We start from the raw sequence: 11,084 nt of genomic DNA, 5'->3' as shown, positions 1-11,084 counted from the left end.
TAGAAGTTGAGAACATTTATTGTGACAACACAGAAACGTTATGCAGCGAGCTCTTGAGATAATCTATTTAGCAAGGGGTTTGTCTAGAAGTTGAGAACATTTATTGTGACAACACAGAAACGTTATGCAGCTAGCTCTTGAGATAATCTATTTAGCAAGGGGTTTGTCTAGAAGTTGAGAACATTTATTGTGAGCCTTCACAGAAAAATTATTGAATACATCTAGTAGATGAAGAAGCAATCTATCCTATAAGCTATCTTTAGTCTCGTAGACGTTAAAATAATTTTCTTTATTTCTTTCCAAAACTTCCAAATTAATTGTTAATTAACAAATTTAATAAAAATGAAATTAGAAAACTTTAAAAATTTAAATATAATGATGTCATTTTTTTTTTAATAAAAATTATCTTTATTTATAAAAATAAAATAAAATAATACTAATTTTCTTAATTATTCAAAATTAATTTTATAAATTTAATTGTAAAAAATATAAAAACATTATTATATATATATATGATGTGACGGGAATTGATTTTTCATGGTCTTCACCTACCACGTGGAATTTGGCATGTATGAATTTGGCATGTATTTATTTTGAAATATTTGAAGTTGGGTAGGTAAGTTGCTTTCGTATAATCTTTGATAATAACATATTGTCTTTCTTATAATGAAGTGGTTGATTGGCTTTCTTCAAAAGGAGAAAACTTGAATTTAAAAAAATCATAAAAATTCAATTTGGTTTGTCATTCTATAGTTTCAACAGGTCACTGGTTCCAATCCTGCAATCTATCATACCAGTACTCCTTCCTCCCATCGCTTAGGTTGTCTAATTCCATATGTTGGCCCCTCAGTTTGTATAACAGAAAGGATGCCCCTCAATTACAGGACCGCAATATATTCTGCGGGACCCTCTCAGTCGATGACATGCGAAAAGCATGCTTCTAAATGACTGTTAGCGTAATATATTCCGTGCCGATTTCGGGATCGGTTTAAAGCTGAGAAGAGGAATTATGGAGGATGCGTGGCAATTTCGGGATCGGTCTAAGCCGAGAACAGAAATTATGGCGATGATGGATCATAATGAGCCGAAAAGGGGGTTTGGGCTTTTCTGTCAGCAATTCAGAGCTCTGATGAAAAAGAACTTCCTTCTCTCATGGCGGAACAGGTCTTCCATGATCATGCAACTGTCTGCTTCTTTCTTTTTCGTCTTCCTGGTATTCTGCGCGCAGAAGGCTTTTGCATCTCACTTTAAATCTACAACCCATTATGATAATATTCATGATCCTGATTATAAGCTGGTTGGGGGCATTCCGCCCTGCGAGGATGGATTTTTCATCAAATCTCATTGTTATGATTTTGTTTGGAGTGGGAGCTCCTCCTCGCCTGTCATCAGCAGTATCGTCAAAAATATCATGGCAAACAATCCTGGAAGAGCCATTCCTACCTCCAAGGTATAATTAAATTCAAGAAAAATGATCTCACTGCAACAGAATGTAGTTCATTTATTTATATATTTTTGCTAGGCTGAGCACTTCATGAGATTCGATCTTTGAACCTCTGCAGTTCATTTATTTAATTATTTTTTGCCAGGCTTAGGACTTCATGAGATTCGATCTCTGAACCTCTGCTTGAAAATATTCAACCTGTGTTTTTACTTCGGTGCAGGTTAAAGGATTTGCAACTCCAGCGGACGTGGACGAATGGCTGGCCGCCAATCCAATGCGATGCACGGGAGCTATTCATTTTCATTTGGGGAATTCTAATTCTACGGTGCAGAGTTTAGGGTATGGGATCCAAACCAATTCTACCAGTAGGCAGATTCGAGGGCAGTACGAAGATCACACTTTGAAATTCCAGATCCCTCTTCAAGTCGCTGCAGAAAGGGAAATCGCTCGGTATTTATTGGGAGGTAAGCCTTCAATTCTTCCTGCTCCATGGATTTTTGTCTCAGGGAATTCGTTTTGTTAAAGTCGTTTGATCATCTACTAGAGTAAAAAAGGTTTAACTGATCGTTTATTAAGTCTAAGCTCAAGTGTAATAGATTGCAATTTCAAGTACTAAGTTTGACCTGGGATGGAACTTCCCAAGATCATATCATATCAATAATGGCATGTTTCAAATGAGGAAATGTTACCCTGTTGAGGCAAAATATCTGATTGAAAGTAATTCTTGTTGTTGTTATTCAATTGTAACATGGTAACGGTAAGGAGAGGATTTGTTACATAGGGATTCAGTTGCAATATGGTGAGGATTTGTTAGATGGGTTAGGTTAAGGTTTTGAATATGAAGTTGAAAAAGGAATAAATTGTTTTTTGCATAGTTTTAAAAGGCTATTTCATTTTTTCATAACTTCTTTTCATGTTAAGGTTCTAAGGTTCTGGACCAGATCAAGTAAAAGTAAATTGTCTGTTGTTATATAATTGTAATATAGTGATGAGAAGATAGGGTTTTGAATGTGAAGATGGAAAAGAAGTAAGTTGATTTTTCAATTGTTTCAATTTTTCATGTTAAGGTTCTATACAAATTAATGTCATCGGACCATGTGGGGGATTGGGCAAAACAAACTCAAACTTGTCCAAAAGTTCTTGGTATTGGTTTCGACATAGGAAGAACAACAATCAATTGTGGATATTACAATGTTGACAATTCAAATTTATTTAAATTCAAATTGACAAGATTGGCTTGGTATTAAGAGAGGATATCAAGATGCATTGGGTAGTGAACATGGAAAATATAGCCCTAATGGGGTGATTTTATAATTGGTATATGTCTAATACTAGTTTAATAGTGTGGATGGACAAAATTTAGAAGTCATTATTGAGATATTTCCCGAAATTTAACCACTTCGTGCTGGGTTGGCCAGCATTTATATTTATAATAAAGGAAGATTCTTTTAAAGGTACTTGGTAGGTGTTAGTTATGGGGCTAGATTCATCTATCTTGAAAAAGTAAGGTCCTTGTTTTGACCCGTGCATGCAAAAATTCTCTTTACATCCAACATAGATGAAGTTCCCAAGGTTACCTTTGGAATCTTGTTTTACGGATGTGTTTAAAGTGATTAGAAATAATATAGGCCAATGATAGCTTCTGGTGCTCTAATACATGCATGATAACTTGTATTCTTGTCAAAGTGTCTCTATCAAAAGGTTTAGCATAAGAGATAGTCATTAGGGTTTTTTTTATTATGTTTGTTTTCCTGTCTAATGCTCTAGTTGTCATACTTGTGGTCATTTGGCTAATGACTATGATCTCAAATTCACCAACAAATTTTGGAGGTGAAAGAACTAGGCAATCCAGGTCCTTGTGAAGGACACAACACAAATTCCGTTGAAGGAAGGAGCCATTTACTCTAGGAAGAAAACTTTGGGAAATCTTTAGTTTTGAAGAAACCTTTTGAGTCAACAAAGGCCTTGGAACTTGATGATTTAAGGTCAACTTAGACATTGGAAGTTCAAAATGATAATGCATTTCTTATTGTGGTGTAAAAGGACAAAGAGTTGATTGTGAAGAGCTCAAACTAGCAGGGGTAACACTTTGCGAGTCCCCTCAACAGGGGTAAAGGGGAAAAATGTTACCACTCAAACTAGCAGGTGTCTTAAAAGGGGATCCTTGAAGGGTTACTATTAGGCTAAGGGCAACAATGGAGCGATAGCCCACTGTCACCTTGGATAAGGCTCCCTACTCTTTACGGACTTTCAACGATGGGAGGAGACCCGTTATGACAAGGATCACAAAATGCATGGACCAATGATAGGGCCACGGGTGATCCTGGAAGCCTATTCACAAGAGGCTCAAATATGTGGCTTGCTTGTCTTTGAAGACAAGATGGAAGGCTCTCTAAGAAGGGCTTGGGGAAAATTTATAGGGCTAGGTTTTGATTATGTGTCTTATAAATGAGATCCATAAGCCCTAGAATTCTTCTGGAAACTTAGGTTCCATGTGGTCTTCAATGAATTAACCTTGATAGTGCATGGGACCACACAGGACCAAGTGGACTCGAGGTTCGATCAAGGGGATAGGCTTTAGCAACCAATGATATTCTTGACCCAATTAGGGAGGGGAAAGGGATCAAGGAATGAATTTTCAATGAAAGGTAATGCAAGGATCCCAGTGAGGTTTCTAGCCTAAGGGAAACCAAGGGCGAGAATTAGTCTTCAAGCTAGGGCTTGCGATATCTCAAGATTCCACTGTCGGAATCTCATGAAATTTGTAGGGCTTCTTGAGGACACACCATCGTAGTTTTAGACCAAAAATCAAAGTATTTGGATGGCTAGATTGTGAGATAATTGATGCCCTAGGTGACCTAGAGAAGAGGAAAGGGGAGAAGGAGAATAAGTTTAAGGTGATCACCTTTGGGTGGACCAATGCCTAATCCTTTGGGGAGATTGGAGTCTGGTAGAATTATGACTATGGACCTTTGAATTTTCTAGGTCAATGAGGCCTCAAAGACAACTTCACTTGGCATTAAGGCAACAACAAAAACAACTTCAAAGACTTTATACTTCGTTTTGCAAGGTAAATGGCTTATCAAGATGAATTTCAGTAATGAAACATCCCTAGGAACATTCATTCATTATACATGGCCCATACATCAAACATTCACTATTCAGAAACAAAATTTCCACAACTTTGCATAAGAGATGCAACAAATAAGCCCTACTATAGTGAAATCTTAGCCACAATGTATGTGACAAAATTAGAAAGAAAGAATAACATTAAAATGTACTTACATGTATAAGAATATATCCAACCATCCAAAACTTGCCATTAAGAAGTTCCAAGGCATATGAAAATTATCCAAACATCAAAATTCATTCCATGCTATAAAAATTCGTCCTCCAAAAAGGATGGACAAAATATTTGAAGAGATAGTAGTTCCAAATCTAAGTAATGATGTTAAAATGAACTCACATCACTTGTATTTATACACTCATAATGAGTTCAATTTACCTAATTAGGCCTACATTAGCCCCTAGAATAAAATAATGTGCAAAATAACTAACTTTTGGTGACAAAGCCCACCAAACTAGCTCATAAACAAAAGAATAAGTCTCTCAAGAAGTCCAATGAACAATAATACATGTCATTGGGTCTTCTAAGAATCTTGATGAAGTCCATAATTGCCATAATGATGAATAGGACTCCCAAAAGCAGTGGATAAGGGGTTGGCTGCTTGTTCTCCAAATATTAAACCTGTGGTGCTCCCAATGGGTGTGGGGGCACACAAGTAACCTCATGGGTCTCCAAATAGATCGAAGATGCCTGCAGACCATATGCAAGGGCTCAGATGATGGTGTAAGTGATGTCACATCAACATACTGGTCCTGGGTCATCTGCCAAGTGCATGGTACAATTATGGGGCTAACTGGGCATGGTGAACCAAGTGCATCTTCCTCATCCAAATAGGTGAATCTCGAGCAATCTCTGAACATCTCTGGGGATCCATGGAATGTTATCTACTGCTGTAAAGGCCCACGAATCTCTACACACACCCTACATGTGCCAATGCAACCATCTGGAAGGCTAGAACCTCGTATAGGGAGACCAAACCCAAAATGGAGACCATCTGCAATCCTGCATAAGATCCAATGCATCCCCTAGCCTTCCAGCACAACATGTCATTTAGAGTAATCAAGTTAAAAAGCTTACAAACCATGGACAATGGGTGGGTACTTCATAATGGCATGTCCTTCCATAGTGGTCTTTGGCATGTGCTAATGTCTCCAAGCTCCAAAAGGGGTTAACCAAGTGCCATATTAGGTGGTTTCTAATTTTAAAGGGGATGATATGTCCAAGGTACATCCTTCAAATGATGGTGGCATGTGATAAAGTGATGGTATGAAGTAGGGGATGGAGGGGGCAATCCTGGGTCACATGCCAAGGTACAAAGGGAAGCCCACATTTGGGTATATAATGTATAGGAAGAAGCAATTGTGGTACATGAGTCACACCGGCCTTGATTTTTCCACCCTTCTTCATTTGTCTTTTGCCTTTTATGATTTTTCTTTGGTTCACTGCTCGGGGCTTAAGGAGTAAGAGCATGATCTGTGAGGTATAGTGGTAGATAACCCCTTTGAGGTGGGGCAGTTCATTGTCCACTAGGGGTTGGGGCAATCAGGAGTTCTTGAATGATAAAAATGGCGGTACATTTTCCTGTTGAATGTGGCCAATTATGCTTTTACTTTTCTTTTCAGCTGCATCAACCTCTGAGGCATCGTTCCAGGCTCGACCCAAGGTGTGGGCAAGGGGAAGGAGAAGACTAACCTTATGTGGACCTAGTGGAGGAATGTGGACCTAGGTGGGAGGAATGATGAATGCGGTTATAATGAGCGGAAAGGGAGTGATATATGTGGATGATGGAGTGGGACCGCGCCACCAAAATAAGGGTTTCCCATGTAGTACCACCCTAAAACCCAAAGGTCGGTAAAAGAGATCCCATTGGAATAAGATCCAAGGGTAACATCCAAAAGAAGTCTAGGGGACAGAAGCACAGACCTATCCCTCTCTTTCTGCTGAATACCCCCATTAATCCATGCCCAAAATTGACCATGATAAACAAACTACAATACTCAATTACCAAATGACAATGCATACCTTTAGGTTCGGGAGGCCCATCTTCAAACATTTGATCATGACAGATGGGTGAGGGACCACATGGCTGGCTCAGGTGGCGGAGAAATGGCACGACGAGCTAATTGGTGGCTGTAAGGGGCTGTCAGCTAAGGACCATCTTGTAGAAAATTTTCTCCTAGTGATATTACCCACAAAATGGTGGGTAACATCTGACTTCAACTGGGACGTGATGTCTCGGAAAGTCGGCGAAGCTACTCGAATGGGAGGTCACGAGAACACCAATAATCTCTTGGTTACCTTAGACCTGTTACTTGCACATATCAAAGACTAAACCCACAAGGTAACATGTTTGTATGGTGTCTTATGATCACCCATGCTTAATTTTAGGTTGTAAAATCAACCAATAATAAGATATGCAAATTTTAATCTAAATACAACTACTCTACTATGAGAAATATCATATGACATTAATTCTAATGCAAAAATTAGCATGCAATGCATCCTACTCTAACATGCATATGGTGCAATACTAGGTGTAATCATAAAGCCAGTGCAACCAACATATCATCAAAAAATATAAATATGCCGACCTATATGATTACTCATGTTGCAAATGCCAAAGTGAATGTGGATATAATTGTGAAAATTCGAGAAAACCCGAATCACTACTGCAACAACTGGGTAAGTTCCTTCTATTTGTTAATTACTGAACAAATTATTTACTGCTTCCTACAACAAATACCGAAACTAATACACTGCAGCCTTCACCAATTAAAATTATATGCAGAAACAAGAAACTGAGCAAGAAAGAAATACATAACACATTACATCGTTATTTTTGGACAATGTCCCCGGAAAAACACAATGCGGGTAAATTGGTGCAGCAACTGAGGGTTTACATTATTAAGCAGTAGTTTTCTGAATACAATCTTTGGATGCCTTGCTGGCTATCAAATACAAAGAATATGACTGACAGAGAGATGAGTGAGATATACCTCACACCATCACTGGTGATCTTGACTGATCCAGCCTCAGAATGGCTACTTCCTTGCTGTCTCTGCGCAGCCTCTGTGTAGGCCCTGTGTCACAGCTTCTGGGGGTTGCGTCACTCCTTCTGCAGATCGATTTGCCTCTGAGACTTTGACTTCTGCCTTCCCGATCTCACACCTTGACTTCTGGCTCCAGAACTCAACTTTTCTAGCAAAATATGGATCACCTTTCTGGCTCTGCGTTGCTTCTGCGTCGGCCTACACTGCCCAGCGTAGCGTCTGCGCTACCTCTTTCAGATCTCTCTCTGCCTCCTCTGCGATGTAAATATGGATCACCTACCCTCACTGTAAGAAATCACCTCAATCGATTCTTTAGGAACCGCTGCACTACCCTCTCTGAGAAATTTGATCTCTTGATCTCTCTTCAATGTATTTTCCAAATGCCCATTAAGCCTCCTCTTATAATCCTCCAGTTGAGAACCAACAACCCAGATTAGATTCTAATCAATGACTCAAATAATTTTGGCTTGATCCTTGTCTTCTTCTAGAAGTTTCACCCATAGTTTGATTAATACCCTTTAATTATTTTAATTTCCTAAGTTTAGACTTAGGCACCCATTAAAAATAATTAATTATTTTAATAAAACTATCCCCGGGTGGAATTTCCCAAAACGATTTATGGGTATTGTGGAATACATGTGTCCAGGTCTCCCTGCAAATTTTGAAGCTTAGATCACATTCGATGCTACCAAAAATCAACAATAATCACATGGATGATAAGGCCGGTGACAGGTAGGAAAATAGAATGCCAACACACAGGTAATCATGTGAGAATAGGTAAGAAAAGGATGTAATCTAATCCAAGAGATCCTCTCTTCTAACCAAAATATAGATATGTCACTGATTTGACTCATAATTTTTTTATGGATGGAAACCTCGGGCATATTATTATAGTCCTTATGATTTATGTCATATTTCATGGCCTCTACAGGGTTATGGTTAGAAGGGAAGGGAGACTAATGAGATGGAGAGGCACAAATATGCTTCCCATGATGATCACACTTGAAAGGGGGAACTATAGATTGATCATGATCTTGAGGGGGAGCCCAAGGAGATAATGAGTATTCAATGTGAGGCTCTTCCTTGATACTATACTCAGAAAGGGGAAGGGATCAAGGTCAATTGAGATCATATGAGAACAAGTGCGAGAATCACTTTCAAAATGATGAACAAGAGAGGGAGGCAAAGAGGAGGTGACAGTGGGTTATCACTCCATTGTTTCCCTTAGCCTAGTAGTGAAATTCATCATGATCTTGAGGGGGCGCCCAAGGAGATAAAGAATATTCAATGAGGGGTTCTTCCTCGACACTATACTCAGAAAGGGGAAAAGGATCAAGGTCACTTGAGATCATATGAGAACAAGCGCGGAAATCACTCTCAAAATCATGAACAAGGGAAAAAGTAAAAGGGGAGGGTGGAGTGTTATATCCAATAGGTTTCTCTTCCCCAAAATCATAATCTAAAGGCTCAGGTGATTTGAATATAGAATCATAAGGAGGAGCCTTATCGATTTCCTTAGTATCATAGATTGGGCCTTTCCTAACAGGAAAATTGATCACTTCCAACTGCCACTCCTTAAGGGAAAATAAAATTTCTCCTTCCCAAGGGCATCAATGGATATGTCATCATAAATAATACCTAAGAGAAAGGGAGGACCAATTTCAGCCTCATCCTCCTTGTCGGTGTCGTAAATGGGAGCACAATCAAATTGAGGACCAACAATTTCCCATTTCTCTTTTTCAATATGGAAGTAATTTCCAATATCATCTTCTAAGGGGCAAATGGGATCACCTTCCTCAAGATTCTCAAAAGGAGGGTCATCAGGAGTAATATCCTCGAGAAAGGTAAGGCTAGTTTCAACTTCATCCTTCCCAACACACGTGTTCTCAAAATCATCCTTTTCATCATGTGGACTCGAGGAGGACTCATCTTATTTCTCATTACTTACATTCTCAATGTCTTGATGATGGTCAATGAAGGCTTCTTCTTGGATGCTTAATGTGGGGCATACTTGAAAATGTCTAAGAAAGCCATCAACGAACTCCTCAATAGATGATATTCTCTTAGGTTCATGATCATGCAACCATGAGTTATGACCACCAAGAGATCCCATGAACAACAACATAAGGACATCTTGGTGAACAACCTCCTCTCTTGAAGCATGTGCATTAAATCTTTCTACGTGGTCAATTGCGAAGAGTGGATCACCATTAAACATGGGTACCTCACGTACCATCCTTCCTGTGACATGATTAAGGTGCCCAAGCGTGCTAGCAATGTCCAAAGTGGGAAATTTATCAAAGAAAGACAACCTATTTGAGATATACATGAAAAATATGTAGGAGTCACCAGGGTGAATTTAAAGATGCCTAGAAAAATGATTGCTTCACCCTACAAGCATTGACCTTAAAGTTCAATGAAGAACTAGGGCTTCGTTCTTCCAATGGAGTCACCAATAATGTTATGTCAATATGTCACATGGGGAACAAAACACACATTTCGTGTCCTCGACAACGACACCAAAATGTTACCGTTCAAACTAGCAGGGGTCCTAAAGGGGATCCTTGAAAGGCTACTACTAGGCTAAGGGAAACAATGGAGAGATAACCCATTGTCGCCTCAACTAAGGCTCCTGGACTCTTGCCGATGGGAGGAAACCCGTTATGATAAGGATCACGAAATGGATGGACCAATGATAGGGTGAGGGGTGAACTTGGAAGCGTATTCACAAGAGAGGCTCAAATATATGACTTGCTTGTCTTGGAAGACAAGATGGAAGGCTCTCAAGGAAGGGTTTGGGGATAATTTTAAGGGTTAGGTTTTGAGTATGTGCCTTATAGAGAAGATCCCTAAACCCTAGAATTCTTGTGCAAACTTGGGTCTCAGGTGATCTTTGAAGAATTAACCTTGATAGTGTATGGGACCACACTGGACCAAGTGAACTCGAGGTTAGGTCAAGGGGATAGGATTTAGCAACCAATGATATGCTTGACCTAATTAGGGAGGGGAAAGGGATCAAAGAATGATTTTTCAATAAAATCCAATGCAAGGATCCCAGTGAGGTTTCTAGCCTAAGGGAAATCAAGGGCAAGAATTGGTCTTCGATTTAGGGCTGTCAAAATCCCTTGAAATTTGGAGGGCTTCTTGCAGACACACCAACACATTTGTGGACCAAAAATCGAAGTATTTAGATGGCTAGATCATGAGATAATTGACTCCCTAGGTGACCTAAAGGACTAGACCTAGAGAAGAGGAAAGGGGAGAAGGAGAATAAGTTTAAGGTGATTACCTTTGGGTGGACCAATGCCTAATCCTTTGGGGAGATTGGAGTCTGGTAGAATTATGACTATGGACCTTTGAATTTTCTAGGTCAAGGAGACCTCAAAGACAACTTCGCTTGGCATTAGGGCAACAACAAAAACAACTTCAAAGACTTTATACTTCATTTTGCAAGGTAAATGGC

At 39.3% G+C, this 11,084-nt stretch overlaps 1 protein-coding gene across 1 annotated transcript in view; it reads left to right on the top strand.

Annotated features, from left to right (window-relative positions):
• Nucleotides 1-695: 695 nt before the first annotated feature.
• Nucleotides 696-11,084, top strand: part of LOC149182184 (ABC transporter A family member 2-like) — a 184,946-nt gene continuing 174,557 nt past the window's right edge. The window contains exons 1-2 of the mRNA XM_089416793.1: nucleotides 696-1,450; nucleotides 1,665-1,908. Of these exons, the coding sequence (XP_089272919.1) occupies nucleotides 1,010-1,450; nucleotides 1,665-1,908 (685 nt within the window). The 5' untranslated portion in view covers nucleotides 696-1,009. The remainder of the gene's footprint in view (nucleotides 1,451-1,664; nucleotides 1,909-11,084) is intronic.

Source organism: Pinus tabuliformis, chromosome 3_2 (assembly GCF_031772625.1).
Source record: "Pinus tabuliformis cultivar Carrire ecotype Pingquan chromosome 3_2, CPIR1, whole genome shotgun sequence".
NCBI classification, from domain to species: domain Eukaryota; kingdom Viridiplantae; phylum Streptophyta; class Pinopsida; order Pinales; family Pinaceae; genus Pinus; species Pinus tabuliformis.
Note: the sequence above shows the minus strand (reverse complement) of the source record. Positions and strands in the feature narration are given on the sequence as shown.